Raw genomic sequence first — 22,068 nt, 5'->3', positions numbered from 1 at the left:
AGCATCAAAGAGCATAGTGGGTGTAGGGAATTTGATTGGGCTATAAATAGTGGCGTGGGAAGAACAACAATTTGCAGTTTGGTTGAAGCCCAGGCAATGAATACACATAACAGCAAAACTTACAATGTGTGAAGAAGATGGCTGCCTCGGTTGTTGAAATATTGTGCATAAAATGGAAACAATTTGGTAGAACTCCTGGAAACTCACCATTAACCAACCTTTGCCATTTTATAGTGCAGCTTGTCCCTGACCAGTGTTTTCATTGATCAGTCATACAGACAGACAGCCAGTTTGTATGATGTGGCTGCTTTCTGAGCGGGGCCTGTCCTTGATAGAAATTCTGACTGGTCACACACTGTTTCTGTCTTTTTCATGAACTTATTTGTGGCCAGCATCACTTGCATGTCACAATAAAAGTCATCATTTGCACTACTGATGTCTGCTTCCACATCCTCTGTCACTGGTAACTACAGTATCAATCGGTTCCTCTCTCCTGTTAACATAAATCTATGCCACTGTCACTGTTATTAATATCTATTGTAAACAGGTTTAATTTATTCTTAAATATATTGTTTAATGCAAGGTTTAATAATGTAAGTCTCAATATCAGTAACTGTGTTTTGCCCTGAGGCAATCTTGCCTCCTAACTTCCGCTTAGAGAGGGCATGTTAATACCACATACTGTAGATATCTTAAGCTATCTTTGTCATACTGTGCTGATGATCTCTTTCCCATTCTGTGTAAATAGTGGGGGTAAAGACTATGTCCAGTCATAAAAATTACTGCACCCCTGCTGCAGTTGATGTGATTAACTGGCCGGCCGGTGTGGCCGAGCGGTTCTAGGCGCTTCAGTCTGGAACCGCGCGACCGCTACAGTCGCAGGTTCGAATCCTGCCTCAGGCATGGATGTGTGTGATGTCCTTAGTTTAGTTAGGTTTAAGTAGTTCTAAGTTCTAGGGGACTCAGATGCTAAGTCCCATAGTGCTCAGAGCCATTTGAACCATTTTTTGTGATGAACTTGTGATTTGTGTGCTGTGAACGTTCAGTGTTCCTTATGTCCACTGTCCCAGTTATGCAGCAATTTATCTATCCAGTTTCAAAGACTTAACTAATTATGGAATCTGGAACCCGTTGGACTTTGTGTCAGTTATCTTGAAGTATACAATGTGTTGCAGTGAGGTATTCTGTTGTGATGACAGCTGGCCATATTCCCAGAATAATGAGGGGAGCCTCTGATGGTGTAGTACTGAAGACCCTCATCAGCTGCAGAACAACTCCTTGTGCTTGTGCCTTAGGGTGGCCATGTAGCATTTTAAAATCACTTACATGATACACTCAAAATAACTACTAAACAAAGTTGGAGAACAGACAGACAAGGAGGAGGGGTAGTTTATAGAACAAATACATAACTTTTAAAAACATCGTAAGAAAGTGGGCTGTAAGAGGTTAAGAAGTCATAACACGTGGTCACTTCTGTTGACTTTAAAAATGCATATGGCTTTATTGGCTGGCAGAGATTATATAACATCCTGGGGAGTCTTAGATTGGTAGGAAAGTGAGAGCAATCATTCAAACAAACCCTGACATACACTCTCACAAGTAAAGTTCGTTGGAATAGCCTTGTTCAAAATAAAGACAAGTGTCAAGTATGGGCATGAACTGCCACTAATCCTTTTTAATATTGTCTTGGAGAATATTATGAGAACATGAAAACAGTTCTAGAAATACAAGAAATCTACTTTGGAAGAAAAGTTAAAAATGTACAAATTAATTGGTTAGCATTAGCTGATGACCTCATCTTATTACTTCAAAGCTGAGATGCTACTCTAAGCATGCTGGATAATTTGTATGACCTTGCTGAACTGGTCTAAAAATTTTCTGAGTAAGGACAGAGTATGTGGGACATTAATCTCAGAGAGATAGATGCATTACAACAAGACTGAGAAGTTAAGAAAATAGGGAAGTTCATACATGTGTGGGGAAATGGATCCTATCAGATATGATGGAAACAAACATAGAGCTAGAAAATTAGAGTTAGTACACAATCTAATTCAGAATACAATATAGAAGTACTATCTTAAAACGTCAAAATCGGATATTGCACAATGCATTAGTGAAACAGCAATATCATGTGGCTCGATGTGTCTTATGTAAAAAAATATATGGTATGGCAAAAAATTTTTGACCAAAAAGCAAGTAACTGTGCACAGTTAAAAAATTTGAGACAAATATTGAAACGTTAATCCTAATATAAAATAATAGAATAAAAATTACCTATCAGCACATAATATTGCAGTCATACAGGTATTCAACCTCAGAAGAAAGAAATGAATTTTTACATTGCTAAGGAATTTTTTGTCATAGCATATTCATGACTGACTATTTACCATAAGACTTGTCCTTACACTGCAATAAGTTTCAGCTTGGTCAATCAACTTGACAGCAGTGGATGAACAGCTTAATACAGGCAAGTTCTAGCAATCTTCCAGAAAATGCAGTGAACAGAATCTAACACAAAAGAAGTATATTTCTGGTAATCGTCTTCAAAGTATTCCCTACACAAAGAGTAGTGTAAATCATCTGACATGACAATCCAAGATGTCTTCCTTATGTCTCCAAACAGAGATGCTCCCATTCCAGAGTATGAAGACATTTTTGTGTTCCGCAATAAACAGTGTTGAAATCAAATCATCTGAATCCTTATACTAGTACATTACATTTAAAGAAAAGTGCCTGCACAGTCCATAGAGCATTGTAGGATCAACATTGCTCCACATTTTAATATTAGTCTCCTTCATCCTGCCTTTGATTGTATGTACTCTCAGTTCAATGAATAAGTGCTGCTGCCAAGAGACTGTGTATCCTTTCAGTCATTAAAATGCTGGAAAGCATACTAAGATGACTATTCAGTAATTATGATGGGCAGCAAGAGAGTGCTGGTGCTCTAAGAAGTGAGAACTATTTGCCATGGTATATTAGTGAGTGTGTGTTTTTAGACTTTGAACTTTGCTCTTGTACTGTGACAAAGTCACTCAACTCAAGGGTAAGCAATTGAATTAGATACCTGTTCTTGTAGTCCATTGGAAGACTGTGTCATCGTACTGTAACACTCAACTCAAGGGTAAGCAGTTCACTAGATACCTGTTCTTGCAATCCGTTGGAAGACAGGAAATGACAGAGTTCCAAAACAATCTCAAAGAAAATGACATGGGAGTAGATACATCTGTATCTGGGAGTAGATACATCTGTATCTACTCCCATGTCATTTTCTTTGAGATTGCTTTGGGAAGCTGTCATTTTCTGTCTTCCAATGGACTACAAGAACAGGTATCTAATTCAATTGCTTACCCTTGAGTTGAGTGACTTTGATTAAATTTGTCACAGTACAAGAGCAAAGTTCAAAGTCTAAAACCACACACTCACTAATATGCCATGGCAAGTAGTTCTCATTTCTTAGAGCATCAGCCCTCTCTTGCTGCCCGTCATAATTACTGAACAGTCATCTTAGTGTACTTTCTAGCATTTTTATGACTGAATGTATACACAGTGTCTTGGAAGCTCATGTTAGTAAATTGTCGAAGTGTCTGTAGCAAGATCCCCGAGTTAATCTCTGAAATAAACAGTAGCAATGCCAATATTTTATTAGGTACTGAAAGATGGTTGAAACCAGACATAAAAAGCAGTGAAATTTTGGACTCTGATTGGACAATGTTTAGGAAGGATAGGACTGATGCTATGGGAGGCGGTGTGTTCATTGCAGTTAAAAGCTGTTTGAATGCAGTTGAGATCAGTACTGCGTCGGACTGTGAAATAGTCTGGATAAAGCTGTCAATCAGACAAGGATTGACCATTGTATTAAGATGTTTTTATAGACCACCAGCATCCGCAACAAACGTCACAGAACGTTTCAGGGAAAGTCTTGAGTACTTAGGTAGTAAATATCCAAATTATCCATTAGTTATAGGTGGAGACTTTAATCTAGCATCCATCGACTGGGAAAATAACACATTTATCACAGGGGGCAGAAGCAAAGATTTGTGTGAAGTTATTCTAGGAGCGCTCTCAACACACAACCTTGAGCAATTGGTTAGAAAACCAACTTTAGATGGGAACATATTAGATATCTTTGCGACAAACAGACCTGATCTTTTTGAGGAAGTTAATCTAGAAGAAGGTATTAGTGACCATAATGTCATTGTGGCTTCTATGTCAGTGGAAGTTGGGAAAAAAAAAACAGTGTAGAGTTTTCTTGTTTTGGAAAGCAAATAAAAGTGTAAAAGTGTCATTAATGAATATCTTCATAGTCAGCTCCAAGCATTCACAGCACATTCTTCTATCCAGAGCTCTCCAGCATGGCCTACATATGCTTTACGTAATGTGGTGTCTACTTGCTCACTGTCTTTTTGAATATGGTCAAGCTAGTGGGTCACAACTTTGGTACACATTTAAGCAAAGTATACAGAAGTGTCCTAAATGTTCACCTTAAAGACCAAAAAGAAATAGAACTTACAACCCTGATTCTGATCAACAGACTGTACAGAATGACCTGAGTAGAATGTGACTGCATGGAAGAAGTGGATTGTCAGGGCGAATGAAAGTCATAAAATCAAGAAAATGTCAGGTTATTATTACAAATATGGGTTACGAAAGACCCTCCACGAAGAATCTCTCATATGCCAGTTGCATGTGCAACAGGGTGGATAGCCAGGAGTTAAAAAGAACAGTGATATTTCAGGGTGACTGCAGAATAATAGAAAGAGATTGAGGCAGGGAAGACACCAGTTACAAGAGAGTACATCTGCCCTGGAGGAGAGCTACAGTACAAGAGGCACAGAGACAGAGACAAGAGATCTAGAAAGAGAGAGAGCGAGACTCCGAAGTGTCTTTTGGCAGGCAGAGGCAGGAGGCAGTCACATGGGTTCTTTCCCACACACTCTGATTGGTTTATTCAAAGTGTGCTGGACTGTGCACCATCTTGGACTTCAATCTCTCAATTCAGCCAGCATACAGCAGCACATTTATCTGGCTTGAATGACTGGGTACCGAATGCAAAATCTGAGCCATATAGAACTGCAGTAAAATGATTAATTCCTTGTGCTCATGGTGTGACAAACAACTGGGGTTATACCTACAGTTACTGGATTGTACAGTATATTGACTTAGACTTTTTTATCTCAAGATTTAATGTAACTATTTTGCAATTATATGTCATAGTTCATCAAAATTAACAATTTAATTATACTGATTTTTCATTTAGCAGTTTAATCAGTACAAAAAACTTGACACATAAAGCTGCTAGTGAAGTGATTGATTGTGGTAATGGGTTTAGGATAATTAATGAGACCAGAATATCACTTTGCTTTTAGGATCCAGCTGAAACTGCCCAATCTTCTTCACCTGCAAAACCATAATATTTTCATAGTGCACTGCAAAACTTAATAATTTTATAGTTTTGTGTGGTGAATGTATTCATTATTAGACCTTTTTTTATCTTTGTTTTTTGTACGATGGTGGTTTGAAAAGTTCTCGCAACAGAATAGAAAAAAAGTACTTACATCACTGAAACTTTTTATTTTTATTTTTCAATGTAGTCTCCTTGTAGATTAATGCACTTGCTCCAACAATGTTCCAGTGCCTTGATCCCATCTCGAAAATGAGTTTCCTCCATGCCTGCAAATTAGTTGTTAACTCCGGCTGTCAATTCTTCGTTTGAAGTGAATCTTCGTCCACCAAGAAAAATTCTCGGTTTTGGGAAGAGATAGAAGTCTGATGGAGCCATATCAGGTGAATAAGGCGGGTGTGGCAATAGTTCATACCTTAGTTCATGTAATTTTGCCATGGCAACGGCACATGTGCGAGTCCACATTGTCTTGATGGAAGAGATGACTTTCTTCCTTGCAAAACCTGGCCTTTTTTTCATGTATCTTTTGTTGCAGTTTGTCCAGGAGTTTAGCATAGTATTCTCCAGTAATTTTTTGCGCAGTGGGGAGATAATCTACAAACAGAATCCCCATCACATCCCAGAACACTGATGCCAAGACCTTTCCTGCCGAAGGAATGGTCTTTGCTTTCTTTGGTGGCGGAGAATCAGCATGTGTCCACTGCTTTCATTGTTGTTTTGTCTCTGGGGTTTAGTAGTGCACCCAAGCTCCATATGCCATTACAAACCGGCACAAAAAAATCTTGTACGTTTCTCCTAAAACTGGCCAAACATTGTTCTGATATGTCCATTCTCATGCAGTTTTGATACAGCATCAAGAGATGCAGCACCCATCTTGTAGATAATTTTTTCAGTTATAATTCTTCAGTTAAAATGTGATATACCCTTCCAGATGACATCTGCCAAGTGTGAACAATTTTACACACTTTTACACAGCGCTCCTCCATGACCATTTTGTGCACTTTTGCAATGATCTCTGGAGTAGTGATACATCTTGGCCGACCATTGCGCAGATCATCATCTAAGCTCTCCCGACCAAATTTAAATTCATTTGTCCACTTGGCAACAGTTGAATATGAAGGAGCAGAGTCGCCCCAGTGTATTCTGGAAATCGGCAAGAATGTCCTTTGCTTTCATACCTTTCTTTACAAAGTACTTAATCACTGCTCGAATCTCGAATTTTTTTTTTTTTTTTTTCCATCCTCGCAAATCACTACGTGGGAACAACAACAGAGCCACATCACCAGTACAGCTCTCTTCCAAGAGCACTGACGTGGCACGCATTTGCAGGGAACAGTCCAATGAATATCCCGTGAATATCTCGTTGCGCTAGCGCTGACCTCTCGTGATGATTCCGAGAACTTTTCAAACAACCGTCGTACAAGCTGCTGCTGTTGCCAGCTTGTATCGCTGTACATGTTAGCTTGCAACATATCCTTTTGCATCTTGTAATGTTAACCAGAAGTGGTGGCAAAAAAAAAAAAAAAAAAAACGTGTTATAAAATTTACTGTTTGGTTTTGACTCTTTAGGGGATGAAATGACTGGTTAGTTCTTCACCAGTCATAGCATTAAATCATGATTTGTTAAGTGCATGCAGCTGGTTAGACCAAATAAAAATCACAGTTTAAAGATGTACCTAACTTTATTCCATTTTTGACTACACTCCAACACTGCCCCAATGGAAAAGACACTGAGCAAGATGGGCCTGGGTCCCTCACCACCTGTGCTGCTTGCGATCCAGTCCCAATTTACAAAATAGTCCCCTCCAAAGTAACAATAATTTTTTATGAATTTTACACATTCTGGCATTCTAGATATTCTTAAGTGTTAAATTTAGTTGTTCTCACTGAAACATAATTATGTGTTCTACTCATATGGAAAAATTATCCGTCATATGCAGTGCATGGATACAATCATGCTCATATTTCCACTTGGTGCATGAACACAATGCCCAAAAGCTCAGGCTCAAAATGGGGCATGAATACAATACCCAATAGTACATATTTCTGGCAAAAACAATTTAAATGTACAAATATTATCTTTGAGTTACCTTCAGAGTCTCTAGGATGATGTCTGCTACTAATTACTCATGTTATTGTTACATTATAACCTCTGTAAAACAAATTTGTGTTCTCTTCAGTCTCATGTAAGAGTTGGTTTACATTCACACCCCAAACCTCTGCCTGCTTTTGGTGGTAGTATTGTCTTTATTATTATATGTTGTTTCTGTGGAACTGTTTTATTAGATCATTTAACGCATGGAGGCTGCTGTGTCATAATTGTTTCTACTTGTAGTAGAATAGTGAAAGTAAGTGAATGTTTAAATGAGCCATTTAGTTCACTCCTATACATTAATAAACCAGTACCTCAGTCCCAATTTCTGCTAAATATTTCCCTGTTCTACATAATCTGTGCAATGTTTATGATTTTCATTTAGGGGCTGGACTGGTGACACACTGGGAACAAAAATCACAACAATTAGTTGTGACTGGTGATGCCCGTGTCATCAGGCTGTGGGATGCAGAAAGTGAACTAAAGGTGCAAGACATTCCTACAGGTGCTGATTGCTGTATCACAAGTATTTCAAGCGATGATATGGGTAAGGAACATTATTTATTTATTTATTTTAATGCTGTAGTTTGCTTAAAAATTCTTTCACTTTATTTCTATAATTTCTTTCACATTAAACATGAGAAAATCATACATCAACTGTACATTTATGCATGAAATAATAACAAGCCTTAATTATTATACTTTAAAAAATTGAAACAATAAATCTACATTCACACACATCATCATTTACAGTTGTGATTTTCGCCCCAGTGGTTTTTATTTTACGTCTTCAAGTAGTATGGGCATATAAATGGAAAAGTCCCATTCCAACAGAATTATGCTATAGATTTTTTTTTGTCAGAACCTGCAGTGATGTAGAACTGTTGGAAGATGAAAAAAAATGAACTTCCATTTAGGATGCAAACTTTTATGTGTGACCTAGTCGTTGCTAAACCATCTTCATGAATTCTGTATGACATGATGAACAATGTGATCTACTATTTTAGTTGAAACATGAGAGAGAACCACAGGTTGCAGGATGATTATGGCTCTTATCAGCAGTATATATTTAAGTCAACAGTATTGAATAAATAACACAGACAAAGAGCGCTGATATGCTAGTAACGTTAAGCAAGTACTCTAACCAATGTTCTTGTTTGATTAACTTCTTATGGTTAGGATTCACAGTCATATAATATTTCTTAAAAGACATCATAGTTGCCATTGACTGTATAAAATATGTATTATTACGACTGCAATTTCGGCCTTAGGGCCATTTTCAAGTAACGTTGCAAAAGTTACCTAAACACAAAAAAATACAAAAGTGAAGCACAGGGTGTATATACATAATTAAGCAAACATTTCATTAAGATAGTAGCGTAATTATAAAAATTGGTGAGAAATGTACATAACTTACATTCGGTCAGAATATAAGACTATCTGACATGAGTACATGTCGTCGTCAAAATGCAGCCTTTTGACTTTGAGAGTCCCACAAGATCCGATGAGTACAACACTTATTACATCGTAAAATGCTGTTAAATATGTACTGAACTGTCAATGTTACCATTGTTCTAATAATCTATCACACATACAAGCTCAGGTGCACTGACAACATGTGGAGCTAAGTCTGTTGGCGCGAAAATACATTTACTAAAGATACTGCCTGTGCACGTACAAAGATAGTGCACACCAAGGCTACAACTTACAAGCCTTATATCATAAAGTCTTTTCATCTGTTGACACCATACAGCTTTCTATATAGTGCTATGATTGTTAGGGGCAGTAGGATAGGATGGGAATATTTATTTATAACATAATAGAGGATAATGATGTCGACAAATGAAAAGAAATGTTCTTGTTGTTGGAGCTTCAATGACGCATCACAGTGTTCTCTAAATTCTCTATTTCTGTCAAGATGCTAAGGTTAATCAGGACAATATGGATTCTATTCTGTCTCTTTGTCTCAGTGAATGACATCTTATGTGCACCAGATGGTTTTGGTTGTTGGCTTTATAGGCTGATGTACCAAAACGTTATGACCAATGCCCACTGCAAGACTGAATGCCACCTGGTGGCATTGCAGCCGCATGACACAGTAAGGAAAGCACACAAATGCAGCAGAGACAAACAGGGAATTATTCTAGCAACAATACAGATCCACTAACATAAGTGAATTTGACAAAGTGCAGTTTTTATGGCCCAGTGCCTGGAAGTAGTGAATCTCTTCTCTTGATACTGTCATGAACATGTATGGAAAATGGTCAAAGAGTGATGAAACCACAGGTAGATGGCCAAGTGTTGGACATGCACACTTCAGCACAGAATGTGGTAATCAAAAGTTTGCTCACTCTGTAAAGCAGGATAGGTAGTGATCTGTGTCTGATCTGATGGCAGAGTGAAATGGTGGTGCAGGCACAAGAGTTCCAGACAACACCATTCAACACACATTGTCAAACAGGGGGCTCCACTGAAGGCGACCCTAGATGTTCCCACATTGGCCAAATGACATCACAAATTACAATTACATTGGTTATGGGATCACTGAGTTTGGGCCATGAATCAGTAGAAATGTGTCAACTGGTCAGATGAATTGCATTTGTTGTTGCACAAGGTTGATGGTCGTGTCTGGGTATGCTATCATCCCGGCTAGCAACTATTCAAAACGTGCACAGTGCCAAGGTCTTGGACGACTTGGGGCAGTATTGTGGTATGGGGACATTTGCCGGAAATTTCATGGGACCTGTGGCAGTAATCGAAGGCACCTGGACTGTGTGTTCGTTATTGAAGGTTATCTGCATCACATAATGCTCAATGTCTTCCTCAGTGACTATAGCACCTTCCATCAGGATAACTTTTCATGTCAAAAGGCCACAATTATGCTACAGTGGTTTGAGGAGCATGATAGCAAATTCATATTGATGCCTTGGCCACCAAACATGCCAGATCTGTACCCGATGAAACACATTTGATATGCTGTCGGGTGCCAGCTTTGTACTCGCAAACCACCAGCCCTTAGTTTATGGGAATTGTGTGACCTGTACATAGACATCTGTTGCCACATATCACCAAAAACCTACCAAGGACTCGTCAAATCCGTGCCATGCAGAATTGCTGCATGTTGCATTATGCAGATGGACATAATATGTTGCCTCATCGGGCCGCATGGGGGTAGCCATGCGGTCTGAGGCGTCTTGTCACGATCTGTGTGGCTACTCCCATCGGAGGTTCGAGTCCTCCCTCAGGCGTGGGTGTGTGTGTGTCGTCCTTAGTGTAAGTTAGTTTAAGTAGGGTGTCAGCTTAGGGACTGATGACGTCAGCAGTTTGGTCCCATAAGACCTTACTACAAATTTCCAAATTTGTTGCCTCATCAGTATATTTTGCACAGCAAAAGCAGAGAATGGCAATGATCAAAGGTAAGTTATTGGGACTTAAGCAAATCAGATCTCCTCTTGTCCTTGTCTTGCAAATCAGATCTCCTCTTGTCCTTGTCTTGCAAATCAGATCTCCTCTTGTCCTTGTCTTTCCCATTTTCATATATCTTCCCCTTACCCCAACTCTATATGGCTCTCTTGATCTTTCCCATACACTGTACAGCCTATCTCTGCACCTCCCAAACTTATTTATTTCTCTTCTCCTCCCACTTCATCTCACAACTGCTCTCTGCCACTCCCATCCTGTGCTCTCCCACCATTTCCACTCCATGCTTCTTGCCCCCAGTTCCCCACTGCTCGTGCCCTCTGTTCCCACTATTGCATCCCTCGTGTCACCAGTGTGTGCTGAGGATGTTAAAACAGTCATGTGCGAAAATATTTGTCTCAGTGAACAGTATGGATGAATTTAATAGGTGACTGATAAATTAAATTATTGCTAAGCTACACTGCTTGTGTGAAGATGTGCCTCAGCTGTTGATGAAAAGGATAAAGCTGTTTTAGCTTAATATTTTCTATACTATTGCATGTGGAACACTGGTAAATGTCCTAAAATATCAGCGTGTCCATTATAGAACTTTGTTTAGGTAACTGAAGAATGCTTTCCTTTTTGTCCATATTGTGTTCAGTTGCATATTTAGTTGTAATACAAGTATGGAGAAACTGTGTCAGTCTAATTTTCTTAGATTTTTCACAAGTAGTAAGGACATTTCCACTATAGAACCCACAAACAGATATCATTTCAGCGTACTCAACAAGTGTAAACATGTTGCAGTAAGATCATTTCTACTACAGAACCCGTAAACAGATACCATTTCATCATATTCAGCATGTTTCATTGTTTGAAATACTTCTCTTACTACAAACTGACTACAATCAGCTAGCTAGAAGCTGCAGTCTTATTCAATTCCAGTCTGTTATGACACACTCTGTGAACAGTATTAAACATTCCATATTTTACCCTGTGTACCTGTGAATTTACAGAGCCAATGTTGTAGTCATGCAGTTAAATCTGTTACATTTTTCAGAACCAGCACTTATTGCTGCAGGCTGTGGTGATGGCTCTGTGCGTTTATTTGATCGAAGAAAAAGTTCTCAGGAGGCCAGAATCATGACTTGGCGTGAACACGCAACATGGGTGGTTAATGTACAACTTCGCAATCACAACAAAATCATCAGTGGATGGTATGCTCCTAAATTATTTGCCATAATCTAAGAAATTGTTCTTGATGCTACCACGAGCAATATAAAATCATCCTTCTTTTTATTACAGTGTTTCAGGTGATGTAAGATTCTTTGACATAAGAAAAAATTCTGCTGTTGCTGTGCGACAAACGACACATGGAGTAACAGCAATGGCAATTCACAGAGTAGCTGACACGTTTGCCTGGTAAGCATTTCCCTTCATTTACAGTGATACTTGAACTTGAATTCTGGCACTAGCAGGAACAAATAGCTAATCCTGTTTTACTTTATTAGAAAAAAAGAAAACGCGCACACACACACACACACACACACACACACACACACACACACACACACACGCACACATTCGTATTGTCATATCACTGTTATTATTTCAGACAGATCGAAACTGAAAAACACAAAGAACCTGGTACTTGTGTAATTGATCAACCACTAGTATATGGAGGTGTGTCTGTCTTGGAGCTGGTAAAATGCACATCCAAGCCTAGCTACTGACTGCCAATCTAGTATTGCACTGCTTAATCTTCCAACTGTGTATTTCCTTTCCTTAGAAAGAATGATCATTTCATTCTATGTGTACTTTAGAAATAACAGCCTATTGAACCTTATAGATTTCATCATACTGTTTCACAGCTGATTGTATTAAATTGTGGTAGTTGTGTTTCAAATATCATAATGAATTTTATTACTAAAAAAATTTTTTTGAACAATGTGGCTCTGTTTGATAAACACATCTGCTCTTGGAGTGTAAAATCCTGGAGCTGGATGAGCACTTCTGTGATGCACTCATGTTGACTAAAGAAATCCATGACAGAATACACAGCTGTTTTTTTGCATCTTTCCTCCTTTTCTACTGGGTAGGAGTCACAGATTGATGAGCAACACTCAAGCATTGTCTGATCTAGGGTTCTGTATTCTACCTCCTTAGTGCACAAATTGCATTTCTTTTAATGAACACCAGTGTGGGCCCTGCTGTTACTACAAGTAGTTGTATGTGATTGTTCCACCACAAATTAGTTTGGGCACATCATACTCAATATTATCCAGATGTGACAGTAGACAATTATTGCACATCAATTATGTTATTAAACATAAATAATTTGTTTAGTGTAAGTGTACATTGCAAGTTCATGATCCAAGCATGAATTCTTAACAGGTGAACAGTAATGATCCACAAACATTTTCTTGGGACAAACATGAGGATTTTCCCCATTGAAATTGACATACTGAATTCTATTTGATAGGAAGTCTTGAACCAAACCACAGTGTTAATCTGAAATTCATAAGCTTGTATTTTTTGTTTGCAAAATGACACAGTATTGAATGGCTTCTGAAAGTCAAGGAGCATGGTATCAACATGGGCTCTATTGTCTTCTGGATAACATGTCCAAATAGAACAAGCAGAGTTTCTTAGATCCACTGGTTGCAGAATATGTTTTTATTATTTCAGAGATTTTCAGTCCCAAAAATATCATAATAAAAGAACACAAAAATTATTCTTTCATTCTAAAACATACTGAATTCAGCAGCTTAGGCCAGTAGTTACATGCATCAGTGTGAAAACTCTTTTTGAGTATGGTAAGGTCTACCACCATTTTTCCTTTCATTGAATACTTTGTTGCTCCTGTGGCTCAGGATAAAATGCACCTACAGAAACAAAAAGTTGCTTCATATAATCAGTATAGATTCTCAAGGAGGTATCATGGTGGTCTTTCTTCTATCAAGTGATATATTGCATTTCCTGTGTGGGCAGGCTTCCAAAACAACACTTACTCTGTCTGATACATATGCTGTGCTGTGAATGAAACAAAATTTTTCTTTACCCTACAGAAATTGGTTTTGTCAAGCTGTATGTATCGCGTAGCAGAAAGGTGTGAGAATAAAGTAGTTTTTCCCTCACCATCTATCAGGAACTGCTATGGATTGCCAGGAAATGAGCATTTTGGGCACGCACATGTAATATTCTGAACAATTTGTCATTCTGACAACTGGGCAAAGTTGTTAAACGTCATTTTCATATTGAGTCAGCACATCTTCCATTATTTGTGCTTATTTTGTTGAATGCAGAACAGATCTTGTGGTGCTGTTCAAAACCTGGGTTTTAGATTAGGTTAGATTTACTTTCATTCCAATTGATCCATAGTGAGGAGGTCCTCCAGGATGTAGAACATGTCAGAAAAACAACAATACATGACAAATATTTACAACTCAAACAAGTAAGCTAATGTACCATTCCACAGGTCCCAAGTGGCATGGTCATCATTTTTTAATGAACACTATATGAAAGAATCATTTTACAAATACTAATGCACCGAACTTAAAATAAAAAAGTTTTTTAATTTATTTATAAGGTCATAAACTTGTAATACAACTACTAAATACTTATTTACAATGAACACATTACTGCACTGAATTGGTGCAGAAGTTAGATTGTACTTACACACACACACACACACACACACACACACACACACACACACACTTACACTCCTGGAAATTGAAATAAGAACACCGTGAATTCATTGTCCCAGGAAGGGGAAACTTTATTGACACATTCCTGGGGTCAGACACATCACATGATCACACTGACAGAACCACAGGCACATAGACACAGGCAACAGAGCATGCACAATGTCGGCACTGGTACAGTGTATATCCACCTTTCGCAGCAATGCAGGCTGCTATTCTCCCATGGAGACGATCGTAGAGATGCTGGATGTAGTCCTGTGGAACGGCTTGCCATGCCATTTCCACCTGGCGCCTCAGTTGGACCAGCGTTCGTGCTGGACGTGCAGACCGCGTGAGACGACGCTTCATCCAGTCCCAAACATGCTCAATGGGGGACAGATCCGGAGATCTTGCTGGCCAGGGTAGTTGACTTACACCTTCTAGAGCACGTTGGGTGGCACGGGATACATGCGGACGTGCATTGTCCTGTTGGAACAGCAAGTTCCCTTGCCGGTCTAGGAATGGTAGAACGATGGGTTCGATGACGGTTTGGATGTACCGTGCACTATTCAGTGTCCCCTCGACGATCACCAGTGGTGTACGGCCAGTGTAGGAGATCGCTCCCCACACCATGATGCCGGGTGTTGGCCCTGTGTGCCTCGGTCGTATGCAGTCCTGATTGTGGCGCTCACCTGCACGGCGCCAAACACGCATACGACCATCATTGGCACCAAGGCAGAAGCGACTCTCATCGCTGAAGACGACACGTCTCCATTCGTCCCTCCATTCACGCCTGTCGCGACACCACTGGAGGCGGGCTGCACGATGTTGGGGCGTGAGCGGAAGACGGCCTAACGGTGTGCGGGACCGTAGCCCAGCTTCATGGAGACGGTTGCGAATGGTCCTCGCCGATACCCCAGGAGCAACAGTGTCCCTAATTTGCTGGGAAGTGGCGGTGCGGTCCCCTACGGCACTGCGTAGGATCCTACGGTCTTGGCGTGCATCCATGCGTCGCTGCGGTCCGGTCCCAGGTCGACGGGCACGTGCACCTTCTGCCGACCACTGGCGACAACATCGATGTACTGTGGAGACCTCACGCCCCACGTGTTGAGCAATTCGGCGGTACGTCCACCCGGCCTCCCGCATGCCCACTATACGCCCTCGCTCAAAGTCCGTCAACTGCACATACGGTTCACGTCCACACTGTCGCGGCATGCTACCAGTGTTAAAGACTGCGATGGAGCTCCGTATGCCATGGCAAACTGGCTGACATTGACGGCGGCGGTGCACAAATGCTGCGCAGCTAGCGCCATTCGACGGCCAACACCGCAGTTCCTGGTGTGTCCGCTGTGCCGTGCGTGTGATCATTGCTTGTACAGCCCTCTCGCAGTGTCCGGAGCAAGTATGGTGGGTCTGACACACCGGTGTCAATGTATTCTTTTTTCCATTTCCAGGAGTGTATTTACAATGAACACATTACTGTACTTAAATTGTACACATCAATGGAGTAGAAGGATTTGGCCACCAATAAATCCTTTAGGCTTCTCTTAAACTGAATTTCATTGGTTGTTAAGCTTTTTATGGCTGCTGGCAAGTTATTGAAAATGTGTGTTCCTGAATAATGCACACCTTTTTGTACTAGACTAAGTGACTTTAAATCCTTGTGAAGATTATTCTTATTCCTAGTATTGATTCCATGAATTGAGCTGTTGGTTTGAAAAATGTGATATATTTTTAATGACAAATTTCATTAAGGAATAAATATATTTTGAAGGAGTAGTTAGTATCCCTACATAAACAGGCTTCTGCAAGATGTTCTTGAGTTCACACCACATATAAATCGTACTGCACGTTTTTGTGCCCGGAAAACTTTATCTTGGCTTGATGAATTGCCCCAAAAAATAATCCCATACGACATTATGGAATGAAAGTAAGCATAGTATGCCAGCTTTTTCATTTTTATATCCCCTTTGTCTGACACAATTCGCATTGCAAATAGAGATTTGTTAAGACGCTTCAGCAGTTCTGTGGTGTGCTCCTCCCAGTTGAATTGATTATCAAGCTGTAACTCCCAAGAATTTAACACTGTCCACTTCTTCTATCTGCTTGTCATCGTATGTTAGGCATATACTCGTGGGACATCCCTTACAAGTTCTGAACTGCATGTAGGGTGTTTTTTCAAAGTTTAGTGACAAAGAATTGGCTAGGAGCCAGTGATTAATGTCCACAAATATTTTATTAGCTGACCTTTCTAAGACTACACTTGATTTGTTATTTATTGCAATGTTTGTATCATTGGCAAACAAAATGAACTTGGCTTCTGGTAATGTTACTGATGAAAGGTCATTGATATACACAAGAAAAAGTAAGGGCCCTAAAATGGAACCTTGTGGGACCCCACATGTAATTAGTTCCCAGTTGGATGATGCTTGATACATGTCTCTTTTCTAATAACACCCTTTGTTTCCTGCCAGAGATATAAGATTTGAACCATTTTGCAGCATTTCCTGTTACACTATAATATTCTAATTTACTTAAAAGGATATTGTGATTTACACAGTCGAATGCCTTTGACAGATCACAAAATATACCAGTTGCCTGCAATTTTTTTGTCTAATGAATTAAGCACATTTTCACTGTAAGTGTAGATAGCCTTCCCAATATCAGAACCCTTTAGAAATCCGAACTATGACTTTGACAGTATGTTATTTGAGATAAGGAGGGTGGAGGTTCCAGTCGTGCATCTACCAGCTCATACGACCACCAACAGCATCGAATGAGTGGCAGGGGAGTGTCATGGGACCGTTGCTGTTCACAATATACATAAATTACCTTGTGGATGACATAGGAAGTTCACTGAGGCTTTTTGCAGATAATGCTGTGGTGTATTGAGAGGTTGTAACAATGGAAAATTGTACTGAAATGCAGGAGGATCTGCAGCGAATTGACGCATGGTGCAGGGAATGGCAATTGAATCTCAATGTAGACAAGTGTAATGTGTTGCGAATACATAGAAAGATAGATCCCTTATCATTTAGCTACAAAATAGCAGGTCAGCAACTGGAAGCAGTTAATTCCATAAATTATCTGGGAGTACGCATTAGGAGTGATTTAAAATGGAATGATCATATACAGTTGATCGTCGGTAAAGCAGATGCCAGACTGAGATTCATTGGAAGAATCCTAAGGAAATGCAATCTGAAAACAAAGGAAGTAGGTTACAGTACGCTTGTTCGCCCACTGCTTGAATACTGCTCAGCAGTGTGGGATCCGTACCAGATAGGGTTGATAGAAGAGATAGAGAAGATCCAACGGAGAGCAGCGCGCTTCGTTACAGGATCATTTAGTAATCGCGAAAGCGTTACGGAGATGATAGATAAACTCCAGTGGAAGACTCTGCGGGACAGACACTCAGTAGCTCGGTACGGGCTTTTGTTAAAGTTTCAAGAACATACCTTCACCGAAGAGTCAAGCAGTATATTGCTCCCTCCTACGTATATCTCGCGAAGAGACCATGAGGATAAAATCAGAGAGATTAGAGCCCACACAGAAGCATACCAACAATCCATCTTTCCACGAACGATACGAGACTGAAATAGAAGGGAGAACCGATAAGAGGTACTCAGGGTACCCTCCGCCACACACCGTCAGGTGGCTTGCGGAGTATGGATGTAGATGGGTTACACAGATAGCTTAACATGGTACTTAACTCAGAATCACATTCTTTAATTAACTTTGTTGATATTTCATCATACCCACTAGATGTTTTTTTATTTTAATGAGTTTATGATGGATATTATTTCTGCTGGGGTAGTGAGCGTCAAATTCATATTATGGAAGTTACTTGAAATGTCTGGTCTGAGGTATTCCATAGCAGCATCTACAGAACCTGACAACCCCATCTTGTCAGTAACAGTTATAAAATGTTTGTTAAAAAGTTCTGCAACACTATACACACCTGGATGAGATGCAGAGCATCTTAAGCTGTTCTGGAATAGCATTTTTCTACCATACTTCTGCCTGTCGCTCTGTTATTTTTACTCTGTTGCCCATCAGAAGTTTTGCTCTTCGTAGAGCTTGATGATGGGAGCAAAGTCTGGTTTTATTCATGCAGAAACGTCATCAAATACAGGGATCCCCAGGTATTTTTATAAACTCCTTATTGAGAGCAGATTCTCACTGCAAAAATGAGTGAGTTAAATGACTGTGAATAGGTGGCCAGAAAGTTGGAATGTTTCAGATTGTTCCTGTGATAATGCACATAACCTGGTTGAGCTGCATGTCGACAAGTTTGGTGTATGGCTTGTGGAACCAGACTGCTGTGCAATATTCTGCCACAGGGTACACCAACCCAAGAGCAGAAGTTCTTATTGCTGGAGCTGATGCACCCCAAGTCATACCACCACGCTTCTGCAGGATGTTATTTCTTGTCTTCATCTTAGTGACAATTTTCAGCAAATGCTCTTTGAAGCCAAGCATCCTGTCAAGAGTGGCCCGTAGATAATGTGGCCTATATCTTACACAATATTGTCTGTCTGGATCATACTCTATTTCTTGAAATAGACAACATGTTTCAGCTGATTAGGTTCATCAAATCAAAAACAAAAGTGAAGAATCAATAGGTAGTATCAAATGAAATAATGTGCTCATAATTGATATAATTATGTGCTGTTTGACTTATTGATTGTTCACTTTTGTTTTTGATCTGATCACTGTGCGAAAATGCCATTACCCTTATGAAGAAACGAAGTGTGATCCAGACAGACAATTTGTGTAAATGCATCATTGTCACAGACCTCTACAAAGACTCACCAACTTCCATTAACAACCACATGTTTTCCTCATCCTTGTCTTAATGGATTCCTGCAGTTTCTTCTTCTCAAAGTGATTTTTCTCCATTTTTTTCATATTTTATCCAACATTAGATTGGAGACAATTGCTGAGAGAGATTATGCCTTCTAAAACTAAGTTTTAAAAACTTAACTCTTGAGTTTGTGTGTTTTAATGTCTGTTCAGCCATTTTACTTGTGTTTAGTCCCCTCGTAATTATTATTGTGTTATGAATAACATTAGTTGATTGATGGAATTGTAGGTCTCCTAAAGTGAATGAAAGTGACATGTGTTGAAGCTATATATTGTTTTGATTTCAAGCATCATTTTCAAATTGAAAATTTTTTCTGGATGTAGTCTGCTTGTTCTTTGATTTTGTTCAGTAATGCTTTCAAAACAAGACAAAACAAAATATAAGCAATGCTTTTGTATTTCTTCACATCTCTCTTGTCTTCTTTCCTGTGCAATGGGGCAGACAGGGGCTTATTTCCAGTCATCCAATATTTATTTTTCAAGCATTCTTTAATAATTCTGTATTAAAGCTTGCTGCTGCCAATTACCTGCCTTTTTCCACATCTCGGCTAATGCACCAGCTCAGCCTCCCCCCCCCCCCCCTGCCCCTCCAAGTTTCCTTTTGGTACAATAATTTATTGATCTATTTGTTGCAGTGTTGGTACCTCACAGTTTAGAGGAACACAGTTGGCTCTGTTGGTAACCAATCCCCTTAAATGAATATTCATTGGTTTGAATCTTGAAAAATATTTTGTAAAAATCCTTATTATTCTTCTTTTTTAATTTGGTATGTTTCCTCCATTTTCTTGTTGAAGTTAATAATTTCCTAAGATCTTTCCTGATAATGTTACTGTTTTCTTGTCAATTGCTCCCCCCCCCCCCCCCCCCCACTCCCCCCCGCGCCGTTTTTTTTTAGAATTCCATTTATTCCTGGGTGTTAATCCATGATGTGTCACTTCATTCACCATCTGTACCTTCTCCTTCTTGATGTTTTTTCTAGTTCCCTTGCCCTCTACCGTAGTTTCTCTGATCTCATTCCATCTCCCATCGTCCTTATGTCTTATTAACAAATTCTTTCATTAGCTTAGGAATATTTTTAATTTTTGGATTTAGTATATTTAGTTGACAGTTGAGTTTCATTTTGGCAAAAAAGTGACCCAAACCAATGTTGCGGTATGTTCTTACTCTTACAGGCATTATTTCGGTGAATTTTTGGTCACTTACTGACACATGGTCCAACTAATATTGGCCCAAAATTGTAGGGCAAAGACTGTATCCTCTTCGATAATTTTCTAAAAAGGTTTCATAAACCTCACTAGTCCTTTTCCTTCACCCCTCTTCCTTCCCATTCAATGATTCTGCCAGGAGAAAGACCCACTGGCTCTGAAAGATTGCAGATTTAAATATCCCTATTTTCATTGTTATGTTATTTGTTTTAGTATGTCATTGTTTTTAATAGTGATGTTGTGTGTTTGTAATTAATATTTTTGCTTAGGTCATACGCCAGACATTCTAGGAACTCCGACACTATATAAATTGATCTTTTGAGCTCCTTGTGGTCTGATGATACCCTAGTTGCACCACTGTTTCCAGTGCTGGAGGATTACCCGCCCCCAGGGGTACTTTTCAGTTTGGTGTTTACCATCATGTCTAAACTGAAATTATTTGGAAAAAATGCTTTAATCTACTTTGTAGGATGTACATACCTGCGTGAATTGCACAATATGAGGGAAAAAAACTACTTTCATATCCAGCCACTATGGTAACAAACACTTCTGATTTGCTGAAGTTTATCAAACTATCAGACTGCTGGACTTAAATGTCTCTTCCACTTCCTCCAACATGACCATCGTTTTCAACATTAGGCTGGATTACGTAAATGTTTCTACCATCTGAACCAGTCCTGGAAGACTTACATAAGGTAAATATTGACACTACATATTTACAGAAGAACTGAAAACTGATAGAAGCCGACATTGGTGAAGATCACATTGGGTTCTGGAGAAATTAAGAAAAGCAAGGCAATACTGACCCTTACCTTAGTGATAGGTTAAAGAAAGGCAAACTTATGTTTATAGCAAGAACGCATTTACAGTGTGACGTTCGCCTGCTTTACTTCATCTTGATTGTCCTCTGTGCCGACGTACTGTGTTGCTATACTGTCGGAAAAATGGGGGTGGAAGTTCAACACTGACTACTTTAAATGATGTAGCTGACAAGTGCATTTTTGTGTTTCACAGTTCTTTACTTTCTCTGTTGACTGTTATATGGCCAGTGCACTATTGTTTAACTTTTGATGATCCTCATTAATTGGTTGCAGGCAGACATCCACATCTGCTACAATAGTTTACTGTTGAACATCTACGAGCAATAACTGCCTAACCACCCATTTCACAGTCTATCAAATAAATTGAACAGACACTGTCGTTGTTTTAACAGACGGCCTAATTGTGTTACACTTATTTCACAGTTAAGTTGGTGCATTATGGTTGTTCTGACCAACACAGGTTTCTTGTATAAACCTTGGCCTTGGACTGACAGACTGGAGACCAGAAATCGGGCCCTTATAAATTCTCACAATAATAAGCACTGAAACTACACATTGTTTGATTTACAGAAACTGCATTTAAAACTTAACTCCTTCAGTT

The 22,068-nt window shown here is 39.4% G+C and overlaps 1 protein-coding gene across 1 annotated transcript in view; it reads left to right on the top strand.

The window, feature by feature from the left end:
• The window catches only part of LOC126235809 (regulatory-associated protein of mTOR), a 316,754-nt gene that overhangs the window by 292,608 nt on the left and 2,078 nt on the right, over positions 1-22,068 (top strand). Inside the window, exons 22-24 of the mRNA XM_049944648.1 lie at positions 7,879-8,040; positions 11,953-12,109; positions 12,198-12,314. Coding sequence (XP_049800605.1) covers positions 7,879-8,040; positions 11,953-12,109; positions 12,198-12,314 — 436 coding nt within the window. The remainder of the gene's footprint in view (positions 1-7,878; positions 8,041-11,952; positions 12,110-12,197; positions 12,315-22,068) is intronic.

The sequence above is a fragment of the Schistocerca nitens genome, chromosome 2, assembly GCF_023898315.1.
Source record: "Schistocerca nitens isolate TAMUIC-IGC-003100 chromosome 2, iqSchNite1.1, whole genome shotgun sequence".
NCBI lineage: Eukaryota > Metazoa > Arthropoda > Insecta > Orthoptera > Acrididae > Schistocerca > Schistocerca nitens.
Note: the sequence above shows the minus strand (reverse complement) of the source record. Positions and strands in the feature narration are given on the sequence as shown.